Raw genomic sequence first — 15076 nt, forward strand, 5'->3', positions numbered from 1 at the left:
CAATAAAATGATTTAAATTAACAAACAAAAAAATTGCAGGGCAAGTGTGTTACTTTGAGAACTATGGGGCACCTGCCCAAAGCCATTGTGTTTCCTATCTCCTATGCATGTGGAAGCTGGGCCACTGAATAGGAAGACCAAGAACTGATGCATGTGAGTGATGCTGAAATACACTGAAAGTACCATGATGAAGAAAGGTACTGGCGAAGACGAGTGAAAGTACTTGACTGCCAGAAGCGCAACAAAGCTCTGGGAAGTACAGCCAGAATGCTCCTTAGAAGTAAGCCTGGAGACTTCATCTCACACACTTCAGTTATCCTATCGCGCGACGAGTCCCTGGAAAAGGACATCATGCTCGGTAAGGTAGAGGGGGCACTGAAAAGGGGGAAGGCCCTTGCTGAGATGACAGTGGCCATAGCAACGGGCTGGGGCATAATTGAGGGTGGGGCAGGACCGGCTGTTTCCTTCTGTTGTGCACAGGGTCACGATGGGTCGGAACCAACTCCATGGCAGCAAACAACTCCTTCCCTCCCTCCACCCTTACTGTTGCCGTTCCATGGTTTCTGACTCATGGTGATCCTGTATGTGTTATAGTAGAACTCTTCCAGAAGGTTCCCAAGATACCTTTCTGAAGCAGATCACCAGGGCTGCCTCCTAAGGGACCTGGGGTGTGGGGGGTGGGTGTTGAACCGCCAACTGGAAGGCTAGGAGTCCGGTGCTTCCCTATTTGAGCCTCCCTCAAGAGCAAACGTACACCTAGCTAGAAAGACAGGAAGAGGACTTTGCTGCCCCATCCCACCATTTCAGGGGGGGAGGGGGGCTCTAGTACTTTGTTAATAAAGCAATAGAATGGAAGAGGTTGAAAGTGGAGTCAATTTGCTTAGGCTCCAATCCTGGCTTAACCCATCGCATGAGCTTAAGCAAACGTCCCTAGGAGCCTGACTTCCCCATGGACAGCATGGGGGGGTGGAACATTACAGCACCAGAAACTCTACAGGGTTAACGGTCTAAAGCTTGGAAAAGGACCTCACCCCACATCTGGCATCTGAGTAGCCAGAAAGTGGTCCCTGCTTTCATTTGGCTTGTTGCTTATACTTCCAGGAAGTCCCCACAGACATCTTTTATTAGCCAGAGAAGTGGCTGATAAAAGGGCTCCTTGCCACCTGTTACCATGCCCTCCCCAGCCCAGCTCATTTATACTAACTGCACTCATGGGTGAGCATCCACTCTCCAAGGTAGCCGCCGCCTCAACACCCCCTAGCTGAATGCTCTGCAGTCAGATGCCCCTCCTACTTCCCTAAGTGAACCTCACTTTTCCCATCTCGACCCTCCAAACAGCCTCTTCTTGGTGCTCTGGGCTCTGCCTTCTGCTGTGGGACCACTCGCCCAGCTCCTTTCCACACTTGTCTCCTGTGTTTGTTCTTTGCCTGACTGCTGAAATCCCGGCTGGTGTTCAGTTCCCGTAGCGTGTGCTCCAGGCATCTGACAAAGCTACCGTGACTTCTCCCACCAGTCTCCGTCTTATACCCTCTTCTGCAGCTCAGGCCCAGACCTGACTGGAAATAATTTTGCTGAACAGTAAGAGGTTATCACCATCCAGAGTCCCAGAGGTGTCGCTGGGGCTGGAAGCGCTTTCTCCCGGCCTGCTGATGCCTGTGTGTCCAGCGAGGGGTTGAGCATACTCCCCTTGGTCTCGAAGAGCAGTCCAAAGAACAAGGAAAACTGCGGAGCCCATTCCATACCTTCAACCTGCTGGGCCTCTGGGACACCCCGGAGCCTCTGACAGTGGCTAGAAGGCCCCCACCCTGTCACCCCTAGGGAATGCCCTCTGTTTGGCATCCTTACCTTCTCCTCGGACCTGTTCCTGCACTGGGCCTGCCCACTTGAGCCTTCAGAGCTGGCATGGGAGAATGTGTGGCAGAGAGTGACAGAAAAGGAGAAGATAGAAGATTCTTAGCCAACAGTTTCAGCCTCTGAGCCCCAACCCCAAGTGCGGACTTCCCTGACTAAGAGCTGGGACATTCCCAAGACCTCTGCAGGAGCCAGCACCTTTGCACCTGTGTAAAAGGGCCTGCAAGCACGCTGGGCCATGGCACCATGGTCAGGTTTGCAGTGCGCAAACTGTGGGGCGCAGGCCCAGCTGAAGGAGCCCCGTGACCGCCATCGGCCTGCCAGGGTGTCACCAACAAGGGAAATGGTAAAACCGATTCCACAAAATAGCGGACCAGAAACCATTTCTTTCCAAACTCATTTATTTCCCAGAGTCGAAATCTTCCTGCCAGCAGCCCCGATGGAGATCCAGCTTAAGCCTCAAACTCAAACTCAAAGTACTGTGGGTCGAAGTAGTGGATGCGGACATAACCGTCTTCCCCGCCGCTGCTGTAGCTGGAGAGAGAGAACCAGGGGCTAGTCAGATAGCTGCCCTTGGAGAGGGGGCCTTGGGGCAAGAGCATTAAGGGGCTAGAGGGACAGAGAAGCAGGCTCATCGAAGCCCTCGGTGCTGAGGTCCTACCTCTTGCCATCAGGGTGGAAGGCCACACTGTTGATAGGGCCAAAATGACCCTTGATTCTTCCAAACTCCTCTTCAAAGGCCAAATGGAAGAACCTGGGAGTGAGAAGCAACAGTTCACTGGCCACCTCCTTCCCAGTCACTCCGAGGTAGGACTCTCCCAACACAAAGGAGAGGCAAGGAGAAACAGATGAAGCGGGGCCATGTGGACAAGGAGAAGTGAATGTGAAGATGGGGCCAGGGGATGGCCAGAGCAAAATGTCTGTCCAGATGCACAGCTCACAGTCTACGATGTGCGAGGCAATGCTCTAAGAGGTCAGCACGTTTTAGCTCCTTCCTTTCACCTGGAGGTGGGCATTATTATTGCCTGATCTAGAGCAATACAATTAGGCTAGGGCTTTCAGAGTGAAGCGGAGCGTCTGCTCCTAACCGTCCACTCCATGCCTTTCAAAGGGCCAAAGATTTGGCTGTCCTTCCTGTGCCCGGTGGATTGGATGCTAACCCACAGGTCCACGTGCACCCAGCAGTGGCTTCGTAAGAGAGCAAGAAAGAGGCAGTGGTCTGCACCCGCATCAAGGGCAGCCTTGGAAATCCTCTGGGCTGCTCCTCCACCCTGCAGGCTCATGATGGGTTGGAGTCAGGCCACTGGCAGTGAGTTTGGGTGTTTTTTGGTCCTAGCGGCCATGGAGACATATCCCATGAGGTTTCCCTTTGGAAAACCGTCCCCAGCCCCTTACCTGGCTTCAAACTTGCCAATCCTGGTGGAGGTTGTGGTGACATCCATGGCTTCCTGACCACCACCGAGCACCACCTGAAGGGCAGAAGAAACTCTAGACCGGCCCCATGGGTAGCCACGCCCATTTGCTCTTCACTTCCCTTGCCAGCAGATTCTCTAGCCAGCTCCTGCTGTTCCCTGGGGGGACCCAAGCTCATTCCTTCCGCTTGGGGGTGCTGCCCTCAGCCTGATACCACCTCCCTTAAGGGCTCCTGGCCTAACAAGCAACTAGACCCTGGGCTCCCAAATTCACGTGGCTGTTTCTGAAAGATTGCTCGGTGCCCCTGTGGCACTCAGAGCTTTGTATTGTAGCCCATCATCCTGGCGAAAGTCTAGCTACCTGCTTTTGCCGTCCTTCTGAGGGTTCCAGCAGGCCCACCCATCCCACCCACCCCTGCCGCCAGGGGGCGGTCTCGCCCACTTCGGGAAGCACTGATCTAAATGCTAGCCGCCTTCCGGAGCTTTTAGCAGATAAGCAAGGTGAGGGCCCTACGTGGTCATAGTTGGGAGAAAGGGCAGCTGAGTTGACGGGACGCTCTGTCCGGAAAGTCTTCTGGTGTTTGAGGGTTGTGGAGTCAAAGAGCTGGAGAGAAGCAGAGAGAAATGTGTAAAAGGTACCTTCCAAGAGGTGTGAGCAAGCCCGGCCGACCCCTTGTCCAGGCTCACCTTGGATGTGTTGTCCTTGGATGCGGTGACGAACATGGTCATGTCCCTGGATAGCTGTATGTCATTGATCTGCCTCGAGTGCTCCTTCACATTCACTAGCACCTCTCCAGACTGGGGAGAGGAAGAGGGAGTGTGACTGGCCGGGTCACCCCCTGAAGTTCCTCCAGGGCCCTCCCTGCTTCTTGTCCCAGTAGGGGCAGGGGAGACCTGGGGTGGGACTGCCGAAGCATGCCCCAACCCACATGTACTCCCACCACCTCCCTGGGCCCAAGGCCACACCCTCCCCTGGCCCTGAGTGTGTTTCAGGAACCCTGCCAGGCCACCAGGACTGGGGCAGATGTGCTCATGGTCCCGAGTCTATACTATGATGGTACAACCCTTTCCATCTGTCCCTTCCTTCAACAGGTAGCTCGTGGCCAGCTACTATTTGCCAAGCCTTGCGCTAAGCACCTACCATCATTCACTCTTCAAACGATCCCTATCAAGTGGGTGGTACAATTGTAAAGGCAGAAACTCAGGTCCACCCAAATGGGGTGACTTCCTGGAGACCACATAGAGAACCCAAACTCCTTCCCTCTTTTTTGAAGGGAAGGTATGAAATTGGGTATTTGTTTTTAAAGAAAAATTCCCATTTAAAAGGCTGGAGCTCACACCCTGTTCACTCCAGGGTCTCAGTCAGCGTCATGTTTCTTTGGTCTCCCAAAGGGCCACTTCATCTCTGAAGCTTCCTTCTCAGTACAAACAGGCCAACTCCCTCCACAGGGCAGCACAGCGAAGAGCATTTTGGAGGCAGCCCTCACAGCTCTGTGACCTTGGACAAGTACTTGTCTGGGCCCTGATCTCTATCCATAAAACGGTTAATAAAACTCCCTTTCATGGGGTCACGGGGCAGACCCTGGGGTTGTGGCTCACCTGGCTTTATTGTGCCAGGCACCTGCTTGCTCTCTGTACCCTTCTGCTGGACGACTGAAAGGCCTTGGCCATCCTGCTGATGGACTAAGCCCTCAGAAACCTGGTCCAACCTTAATCACTTCTACCCCTCCAGGCACTGTGGTCAGAAGGCAGGAGGGTCTCTGGCCTCAGCATTCCAGGGACTGTGCACCTGCCTCGCAGTCAGGCCCACAGACAACCCCACCTCTTGCCAACATTATTCACATCTATGCTGTTGGTTTCTGCTCTCTTCCCTTGTGGGCCACTCTCAGTGCTTGCCCTGAAAGCCCGGACACCTATGTCAGAAACCTGAGACCACCTGAGCCTCACCCTCTCCTCAATCTCCCTACTGAATCCCAATCACACCCATGGCCCCGAACAGAAAGGCCCCCTGAGGTTTCGGAGGCACGCCTCCCCCCCCCCCCTTCCCTCCATCTTCATGGAAGCCGATGCCTGTGGAATGGCTTTTGCCTGTAGAATGGTTGGCCGGTTGGAACTACCGACCTTTGGGTTAGCGACCCAGCCCTTAACCACTGTGCCACATAGGCTCTTTTTTATTTTTAAAGACATCAACGATATCCGGTTAAACCTTCCAGTTTTTTGTATGCGTCCCCCTTCTCATCTCCCCATGCCCGACTTCCTCCTAATCATCAAAGGCTTGTCTAGTGGTGTATAAACCATGATTCGTCTTGGTTTTCCACAATGGTGATATGAAATATCTTTCTAAGATTGACTGAGTTTGCTAAGCATAATGTCTTGTCCCTGTCTTGCTCTTGCGGTGTTAAGAGTTGTCGCTGTCCCATCCAGCTGAGAAGCAAGCATGCCCGTATGGAAGCAGCACACCAGCCTGTATGACCATGAAGTGTCAATGGGATCTGGTTTCAGGCATCAAAGACCCCAAACAAAACAAAAAAATCCTATCAATGGGAATGAGGGGGAGGGAAGAGTGGAGACCCAAAGCCACTCTTAGACACCCCCTGCCCGAAGGGCCACGAGGAAGAGAGTCAAGGTGCAGTTTAGCACCGACGAGACATACAACATTCCTCTAGTTCTTTAATGCTCCCCACATACACACACTATCATGACCCCAATTCTATCTTACAAATCTGGCTAGACCGGACCATGTATACTGGTACAGAGCTTGAAACACAGGAAATCCAGAACAGATAAACCCCTCAGGCCCAATAAGGGGAGCAGCGATACTAAAGGGTAAGGGAAGGTGGGGGAGTAAGGGGGAACGGATCACAATAATCAATGCATGGTCCCCCTCCCAGGGGGATGGATAGCAGAAAAGTGGGTGAAGGGAAATAGCAGTTGGTGTAAACCATGAAAAAAATAAAAATAAAGAATAATTTATAAATTATCAAGGGGGCATGGGGGAGGGAGAAAAAAAATGAGGAGCTGATACCAAGGGCTCAAGTGGAAAGAAAGTGTTTAGAGAAAGATGATGACATATGTACAGATGTGTTTGACACAATGGATTTATGTACGGTACAGATTGTGATAAGAGCTGTAAGAGTCCCCAATTAAAAAAAAAAAAAAAAAAGAGTTGTTGCTGTCTTTTACTGATGCATAAAATTCCACAGTCTGATTGTCCCAGAGTGCCTTTGTCCATTCCTCTGTAGTGGGGGTGTGGTTGCTTCCTGTGTTTGCTATTGTGGAAAATGGCTGTGATAAACATGTGTACACATGTCGTATCTGCCCATGTTGTACTATCTATTTCTATAGGGTATCCAGGCTCTTGCTTCTATCTATTCACGTACCCCTAAAGCTCTCTTGGCTCTGCCCAGTGCTCCGCTGCATCCCCCGGCCACTCTCCAAAGCAGCCCCCCAAAGCATTCTTCGGAGAAATTCTCATCACCCAAGACCCCAACCTCCTGACACTCAGTTCCTGTCTAATGGCTAACCACCTACCCCAATACCACCAGCCCTGGACTCCCTCCATGCACCCCCAAACCACCAGCCCTTTGCTGTGACCGCTCCCCTTCCTTCCGGCGTGAGGCACCTTTTACTCTTCATGACGTAACAATCCACACGCCACCCGCTCTGTGACCAGGTGTTGAGAACCGGTGGGGGCACACTCATGATTGGACACACACACAAGCTGTTCAGGAGTCGGTCACCCACTGGGGCAGCAACCAAGGCCCAGGCCTGCGTCACATGTGCTCCTAGGGCACGTCGTGGTGCAGAGGACACTCATCTGTGGCTATTACGAATGTGCCCCCAGCCAAGTGGTTCAACCACCCGAGGGCATTTTTACCAACCAGCAGGCTCAGGGAAGTTCTGCCACTTGCCCAAGATCTCACGGGTAGGGATGGATGGAATCGCTATTGGAGCCCAGCCCTGGCTGTTCCCCACTGTGGCAGTCTGTCTCAGGAAAGGCCTCCCTCTGGTGGGCCCGGCCCTATGTGGTGGCCCCTTACCTTGGCGCTGTACTGGTTGAGCTCTCCGCTCTCGTGGCCAGCGATGATGCACTCTCCCAGGGGGCCCCACACCGCGCTGGTAATCTTAGAGTCGCTGCAAGGGATCTTCATGTAGGGCTCATTGCTGTCTGGGGGGTGGCGCATGTCAGGCTCCCGGCTCTGGAGCTGCCCCCCTTCACCTTAAGCCCAGCCCCAGCCCTTACCGATCTGGCTCGGGTCCCGAAGGTCGAAGAAGCTCACAAAGCACTGGTAGCCCATCTGCTTGTCCGTGGAGAACATGATGATATTGCCCCCAAAGTCAAAGCCACAGGTCCGGACAGCTGAATTGGTCTTGAGAAGGGCCAGCTGCTTTCCTGGGAACCAGCAGAGTCTGGGCTACCTCCCGGCCCAGGCCATTGGAGAAGACACTTCCTACACACCTGCCAGGCATCAAGCGCTACTACCATTTCTCCTCCGATCCATCCCTGTCCTGGTCCTTGACTGCAAGGTATGTAGCTGGCTCCCTCTCAGCAAAGACTTACTCTCATTTTTCTGTGGTCCTAGTACCCAGTAAATATCCACCCAGTGAAGCCGTTACAGGCTTCCTCGTCTTTGGTCACTGCTCTAAGGCATGCTGCCTGAACTTGGCAAAAGGAAACAGCCTACCACTCTTCCTTGCTCCAGGGCCTGCAGAGCCTGCTAAGTACGCTACTGAGACGATACTCCAGCTCTGTTCGGCTATGGCCTATCACCTACTCAGCCTCATCTAGCTCCTGCCCAACTGCAGAGAGATCAGATGACTTAGACTAGACGCTTGCTGTACTTTCATTCCCACATCAGCCAAAGTGACGACCTTTTGTCATCCTTCAAGCCCCAGCTCATATGACATGCACCCTGGAAACCGTCCCTGGCTGTTCTCACCCCCACTCCAGGCAGTCAGCTGTCCCCTCAGCCCTCCCAAGTCCTCTCGGCTTCCTCCACCAGCTTTGATCTTACTGCAGCGCCTCTTTGACCATCTGTCTTCCTTACTCTCAGCAGTCTCTCATTCCCTAGTCTGGGGACCGTCCTGGGATCTGTTTCCCCAGAACTTCTTCCTTAAAGAGGCGCGCTGTAGATCACCCACCTTTGCAAGCAAAGGGCCCAGGCTTACCTGTTTCACAGTCCCAGAGGCGACAGCTATTGTCAGCGGAGCCTGTAAGGACATGCTTGGTGTCCCCTGAAGTGGGGATTAAGGAAACAACCCAAGTTCACTGGAGCCTCTATTCTCTTGGGAGGTCCGCTGAATTCCTTCCACCTTCAGCTCCCAACAACCTTTCCTCCCTCCTTCTGACCTCCAAGCATTTTAAGCATCTCATCCACAACCAGAAGTTTTCCCCACTGTTCCCCCAACCAGGGAAGAGACTCAGAGAGCGTGACCATTCTCCAGAGCTCCAACAGCATCCTGACCCACCAGCCCCACACTCAGCAGCCTCTCCGCTGCAGGCAGGCCCTCGGAGCATGGACTTGGACTCAACGTAACAATAAGGATACAGTCAGCGTCCACACACCACACGGCTCCGGTGTGGCCCGTGTAGGTGCCCAGCCTCTCGCCATTCACGGAGTACCAAACATTGACGATCTGGAGGAATCAAAAGATAGGATGCTAACTTCCCAAGGCGAGCACTGGCCTCCTTTACCGCCGAGGCCCTCAGTAGCCTCTACAATCTACAGAGGGGTTCGGAGGTTTACAAGTGTCTTCTCTTGGCATTGCCCCAGCTGACACAGGCCCAGACCTTCAGGAGAATAACAGTTTAAGCTGAGTTCTAGTTCACTCAGCAAAGGGAAAGCTTATGCTCCTTTATTATGTCACTGTATTATTTCAAATAGAGTACGTCTCCCCTCTGCCCTTGTTTTTCCAGCTGTTGAGTGGCCGCCACAATCATGCTCCCTTCAAAGGGCACCTGGGAGGCGCCAATGAAATGGCATCTAAGGAGTTTAGTCACAATGCTACTGGACGCCTAGTCGGGATTCAAATCTGTCTGGCGTGAGAGCCCCACTTTTAAGCACTTGTGTGAACGTTCTCTTTGTGGAGGTGCTTCAGAAGCCAGTACCCGGAGGGGCTGTTCGCGCAAGCGAGCCCACTGCCTTTCGACATAGCCATCGCCTGACAGTCACATCGCCCCATGGGATTCTCTAAGTCGCAATCTTTACAGGAACGCCAAGTCGCTCTCTCTCCCGGAGTCACTGGGGTGGGAGTGGGTTCGAACCGCCTACTCCTGGATAAAAAAAAGCCCAGTGCTTAACCATTGCACCCCCACCCCACGATATCCCCCGAGTCCCTCGAGACTCAAGGACCCGCTTTCCTCTCGGAGAGCTGGGCTGCTCCTCTCCTCTCCTGCTAGGATGGGTTTTGTTCTTCCTCGGAATGGCCCCGTCCGGGCTCCCTCTTCCCAGACCCGTGGGCTCTTGGGGCCCCGCTCTTGGGGCGGCCGCGTTCGCGTGCCCAGCCAGCTCCCGGGCGGGCTGGGCTCGCCCCTTCCGATGCCCTCCGCGTGGTCCCGCCCGCGGGCCCCGGCTGCCGCTCACAGGGTCCTTGGCCACCGTGAAGAGGAGGTCTCCCTCGCGGTTGTACTTGATCTGCGTAATGGAGCGCTCGTGGCCCTGCAACAGGATCGGCTTCTGTGGAGACGGGACGCGAGTGTCAGCAGCCGGAATCGGACCCCTGCCCCAGCCCGGGACCTCCGACCCGGCACCCCGACCCAGTGGAACTCACCATGCCGGCGGTGACGCGAGGAGGCTGGTGGCTGGAGCAGGAGCGGAAGAGGTCCTTGACGCAACTTCCGGTTATAGGTCTCCGCCCCCTCCGTTCCCGGAAGTCGGAGAGCGGCGTTGCCATGGCGGCGTCATTCGGTACGTTACGGGTCCCGCCCCTCGATGGGCTTCCCGACCACCACAGCATTTTCCACTTTACCCCTTTCTTGCAATCCTTTGGCCCACTATTCCGGCCCCAGACCCCTGGGCGGATCCCCTTTCGCGTTTAGCCCTCCAGCCAATCACATGCGAGAGAGGGGGCGGGGGGGTAGGAGGCCCCCGGGGGCCCGGCCCGGGGTGGAGACCTGCGGAGGGCCGGGCCTGGCGGGCAGGCGGGCGGCCGGTCGGGGCGGACCGAGTGACCTGAGCCTCCATCCAGGGCAGGTGTTGGCCCTGGTGTTGGTGGCCGCTCTCTGGGGTGGCACGCAGCCGCTGCTGAAGCGGGCCTCCGCCGGCCTGCAACAAGTTCATGAGCGTACCTGGGTCCAGCAATTGCTGCGGGAGATGAAGACCCTCTTCTTGAATACCGAGGTGCGTCCCTGAACAGCCGGCCTCTCCAGGGGGACCGCTAAGGACTTGATCGCTGGGTTCAAACAAGTTTGGGAACAGAGCCCTGGCCCTGCCACTCGGTACTCCAGGCCTGGCACTCTTGTCCTGCCTCAGCCTCACTTTCAAAATCTGCAAAGTGGGGATCATCGTAAGACTCGTCATGTCCCACTTTCTAGGGCATTGAGAGGATTGAGAGCAACGAGACACGTGAATGATTTTGCAGCTCAGATCATGGCTGCTATTATTATATTTACTAGTTTCCAACAGCCCTTTCCCAGAGGGCAGGCTTGGGGGGCACAAACTGGGGAGGGGAGGGTAGAGGATGAACTGCTTCTGACTCCAGGGTAGCCGGTCTAAGCTAGTGATCAAGAGGAGACATGGACACAACCACCTCTCTGGGCGATGGGCTCACTTGGGAAGGTACAGGCGAAGTGCTCTGTGAATTTTAGAAGAGGGAAGCTTCCGGGAGGAGGTGACATTTGCTAGGAGGGATGGGAACTAACTGCACTAAAGGAGAGGACCTTCCTGGGCAAGAGCCTGAAGCTCAGTCAGGAATTGTTTCCCTCTTTGCCCTGGAAAGGTCCCCTCCTCCAAGGAAAGCCATCCTGGGAGCGCCAAGAAGCCAGTGCTGCTCGGGCCAGCAAGCACACTTACCCCAGCTTTCTCTTGTTTCTAGTACCTGATACCCTTCCTCCTTAACCAGTGTGGCTCCCTTCTCTACTACCTCACCTTGGCGTCCACAGGTGGGTCTGAGTTTGGACAGGTCCTGCTTGGGGGCAGAGGCCACCCCACCCCACCCACTGGGGAGAGTCATTTTGGGGAAGGAGCTGGAAATAATTCTGTTCCTGTCAGCGAGAGAAAGCACTCCGTCTCTGGTCCCCTTTGCACCCCCTTCTCTCAGCAGCAGGGGCACAGTGGGCTGTTTTGGGGGTTGTGGTGTGCAGCCTGGCCATCTTGTGCAGCAGCATAGGAGGAAGTTTCTTCTTGAGCCAAATGCTGGCCTTGACCCTCTTGTCTCCACTGCATGCTACCTTGACCTTGAACAGGGCCTTCATGTGATCTACTTCATAGCAGTGTTGGGGTGGCAGTTAATCATGTTTGAGAAACGTCTAGCAGAGTGCTGGCACACAGTAGGAGCTCAAGAAATAGACATTTCCTTTCTAACACTCCCTGTTGGCTGGCCTCTGTTGCATCAGACAGTGCTAATCTTACACATTTTCCTATTTTTCATCATGATTAATATGTTTAACAGGACATTTTAACTTGTTTGCATGTATAGTTCTGTGACCTAATGGTCAACATGTTTTGTAGTCATCACTACTCTCCATTTCCAAATGTCCCCATCACCCTCCTGCTAACCAATAAGAAATCGTGGTTGCGGTCGTTTGCTGCTTCTGGGTAGTTTGGAGCAGTGGCGGATTGGCTGTGCATTTGGTTGCTAAGAGCAAGGTCAGCAGTTTGAATACTCCAGCCACTTGGGGGGAGAAGACAAAGGTACAGCCCCAGAGGCAGTTCTACTCTGTCTTATAGGGTGTCTGTGAATAGGCATCAAGTCGCTGTCAATCAGTGAGAAACGGTTCCTATGGGCGGGACCATACAATATTGTTTGGCTTTTTGTGGCTGGTTTACCTCACTTAGTATAATGTTTTCAAGGTTCATCCATGCCACAGCAAGTATCCGAACTTGCATTCCATCGTACTGCACCGTGTATTTAATTCCCATCATGACCCTGTGACGCAGACATGATTGCCCCGCTCAGAGATGAGGCTGCAAAGTTGGGAGCAGTAATTTCACCAAGTCCCACAGGTCAGTGCAGACCCTGAAGGCACACATCACCTCCTTTCACGGTCTGCACTTGGCTCTGAGCAGTCCCTGCAGTGCTGCACTGGCTTTGCTACCCTTGGAGTCTCACCCAGGGCCCTAGGAGACTGGAGGGGACTCTGGACCCCAAAGTGCATTTGGAAACCCCTCAATGCTGCCAATGATTCATACTTTGCCCTTTTCCTAGAATTTCATTTAAAGAATGTTTGAAAAGCCCTGGCCGTATGCACTCCCGGGTGTCCTTGGGTGCTGTGGCGCTGAATATAAAGACCTCGTCCTCATCTTCACACACGGTGGTCCCAGACCTCAGGGACCAGGTCTTCATGTTGGAGCCCCGAGGAAGCATTGAACTTGATGTTGGGGTCTTGAGGCCTGAGCTTTGCTGCAACTCTCCCAGAAAGTGAAGGCATGGCTCCTCCCTTAGGGTGCTATCTTGATGAACCCGGTGTGTTTTCTGCCTGGTGGTGTCAGGTGCCTTTGCGTCTATTCAGACTTGTAGCGGCCCTATTTATAACAGAAGGAACACTGCCGGCCCTGTGCCATCCTCTCAATTGTTGTGTGTAAGCCCATTGCCGAAGCCACTGTGTCAGCCCGTTTCCTTGAGGGTCGGTCTTCCTCTTCCCCCTAACTCTCTGTTTTATCACGAATGATGATCTTTTCCAGGGACCAGTCTCTCCTGATCACATGTCCAAAGTACTCACTTTTAAGGAGCAGTCGGGCTGCCCTCTTCCAAGGGAGACTTGCTTGTCCTTATGGCCAGGCATGTTTTTTGTGCCTAGAAAGGCATTTTTGGCCTCTCGGTGATTTTGCTCATTCTGATTGCACAGATCTAACCCTGGCCGTGCCCATCTGTAACTCTCTGGCCGTTGTCTTCACATTGATTGTTGGAAAGGTACTTGGAGAAGACGTTGGTGGAAAACGTAAGTCACACCGCTGTGAGGGCGGGAAGCAACTTGGGCTTTGAGATACCCTCACTGGTTCCTTCCAGAACCCAACTGCGTAAGGGGCCAGGCTGCCAACTGAAAAGTGGGCAGGCAGGGAGAGGGCCTTCCCCACCCTGCCCGGTTACTCCTGCAGTCTGTAAGGTAGTTTGGCGATGGAAAGAAAGAAGGCAAAGGCAGGTAATAGTTTTAAAGGTTTATTACAGAGCTCCGGGCGAGGCTCACGGGTCCCTAGTTGGGGCCAGGGAAGTCAGCCACCAGGAGGGAGGGGAGTACAGAGAAAAGGACAGGAGCGTCCTGAGCACCCAGGTGAGGTTCATGGGTCCCCAGTTGGGGGCCTGGGAAGTCCTGCAGCCTGGGACAGAGGGGAAGGGTTTTATAGTACTGGCCTGAAGTGAAGGCAGTTCGGGAATTTTTCATTGCGGTTTGGGCAGTTGGTAACACAGTGGCCATGTCACAGTGCTATCGGGAGCTGCCATCCATCCGAGTCAGGGCTTCAAAGGCCATCACCAGGAGCTGTTGTGCAATCTTGGGCACCGCCAGGGTCTTGCTCCACTTGCCTGCCCGCCAATTCCCATTTCTGCCTAACCCAGCCCAGCCTCCAGCGCTCCTACTTCCTTCCCCGTGGCCCTCAGGGCCTTTCTTTCCTCCCAGCAGGATGGGTCGGGAACAGAGGTTGGGGATGGATTTGGAGCCAGGCTTACAGCTCCCGGACCTCTGCACGGTATCCCCGCAGGAGCCGCCGCAGGCCTGGTGCTCACCGTGACTGGGATCACACTGTGCATTGCCAGCTCAGTGAGCAAGACCCAGGGGCCGCCGGCGACCCTCTGAGTGGTGGAGCCCACCGCCAGCTCTGCTGTCTCCAGTGCTTCCACCTGAGCCTCAGCTTCCCGCTTTCAACCGCTCCCTCACGGATCACTCAGAGCAGAGCACCAGGGCTCTGGGACCTCCAGGTGCTGGTCAGCTGCTAGGCCTTGGCAGCAGGGCCGCCCTCTCCCCTGCAGCAGCTCCCGGCTGCCCCCCTTTTACTAGGAAGGGGCTTCAAAGAGTTTTGGGGAAAATGCAACTGAAGATGGCCCTTTCCGCGCTTGTTGAAGCGCTCGGCTCGGCTGTGCTGGGCCAGCAGCAGGATGACGATGCTGGGTGGCAGCACTCCTGGGCCCGGAGAGGGCATTGCAGACTTGGAGCCAGCAATGCCAGGTGCCTGCCGTGCCCCGGGGCTGGAGAGGAGCTGTCGCTTGTCCTCACCTGTCTCCCCTAGGATGGAGGCAACATCCCTCGCCGCCTAGGCCAGTGCCCAGCGGACCTGCGGGGCTTTTAATAAATGTGTAGTCAACAGAGGTGAGTGAGTGTTCTGTCATTGTGACCAGCCTCTCCCCCACGCTCAGCCTCTTTTCTCGGGCCAGAGAAGCCTTTGTGGGGAGCTGGGTTTAGGAGCTGAGGAAGATGGGGTGCGGGGGCTGAAGTGGCTGCAACCAACCCTGAGTGCCCAGGGCTGCTGAAGACTGGAGTGCTGGTCCCAGAGCAGACCCCCAGGCCTTGGTCTCCGCCCCTGCCCCTGCCCCTGCCTCCCGCTGCTCCTTCCCACCATCTGAGCTGCCCCCTGCAGTCCCACCCCCACCGCTGGCCACCCAGCTCCAGCCATTCATCTCCCCAGCCTGCATTTGGAAACCCCTCAATGCTGCCAATGATT

At 54.7% G+C, this 15076-nt stretch overlaps 2 protein-coding genes and 1 pseudogene across 2 annotated transcripts; 1 reads left to right on the forward strand and 2 right to left on the reverse strand.

Moving 5' to 3' along the window:
- Nucleotides 1-2234: 2234 nt before the first annotated feature.
- EIF3I (eukaryotic translation initiation factor 3 subunit I) lies at nucleotides 2235-10172 on the reverse strand. Its single transcript, XM_004705013.2, has 11 exons — nucleotides 10035-10172; nucleotides 9848-9940; nucleotides 8813-8900; nucleotides 8433-8498; nucleotides 7507-7656; nucleotides 7304-7431; nucleotides 3951-4061; nucleotides 3778-3867; nucleotides 3247-3320; nucleotides 2513-2605; nucleotides 2235-2385 (listed from the first exon to the last, which is right to left on the reverse strand). The coding sequence occupies exons 1-11, from the start codon at nucleotides 10155-10157 to the stop codon at nucleotides 2304-2306; spliced, it is 1098 nt and encodes a 365-aa protein (XP_004705070.2). The 5' UTR covers nucleotides 10158-10172; the 3' UTR covers nucleotides 2235-2303.
- On the forward strand, nucleotides 10130-14723 carry TMEM234 (transmembrane protein 234). The gene is made up of 5 exons (XM_004705014.3): nucleotides 10130-10171; nucleotides 10452-10603; nucleotides 11298-11364; nucleotides 13270-13362; nucleotides 14120-14723. The coding sequence occupies exons 1-5, from the start codon at nucleotides 10156-10158 to the stop codon at nucleotides 14212-14214; spliced, it is 423 nt and encodes a 140-aa protein (XP_004705071.1). The 5' UTR covers nucleotides 10130-10155; the 3' UTR covers nucleotides 14215-14723.
- LOC123522667 overlaps nucleotides 14351-15076 on the reverse strand; it is a 6719-nt pseudogene continuing 5993 nt past the window's right edge.

This window comes from Echinops telfairi, unplaced genomic scaffold (assembly GCF_000313985.2).
Source record: "Echinops telfairi isolate 266 unplaced genomic scaffold, ASM31398v2 ScPeMD7_7457;HRSCAF=8495, whole genome shotgun sequence".
NCBI lineage: Eukaryota > Metazoa > Chordata > Mammalia > Afrosoricida > Tenrecidae > Echinops > Echinops telfairi.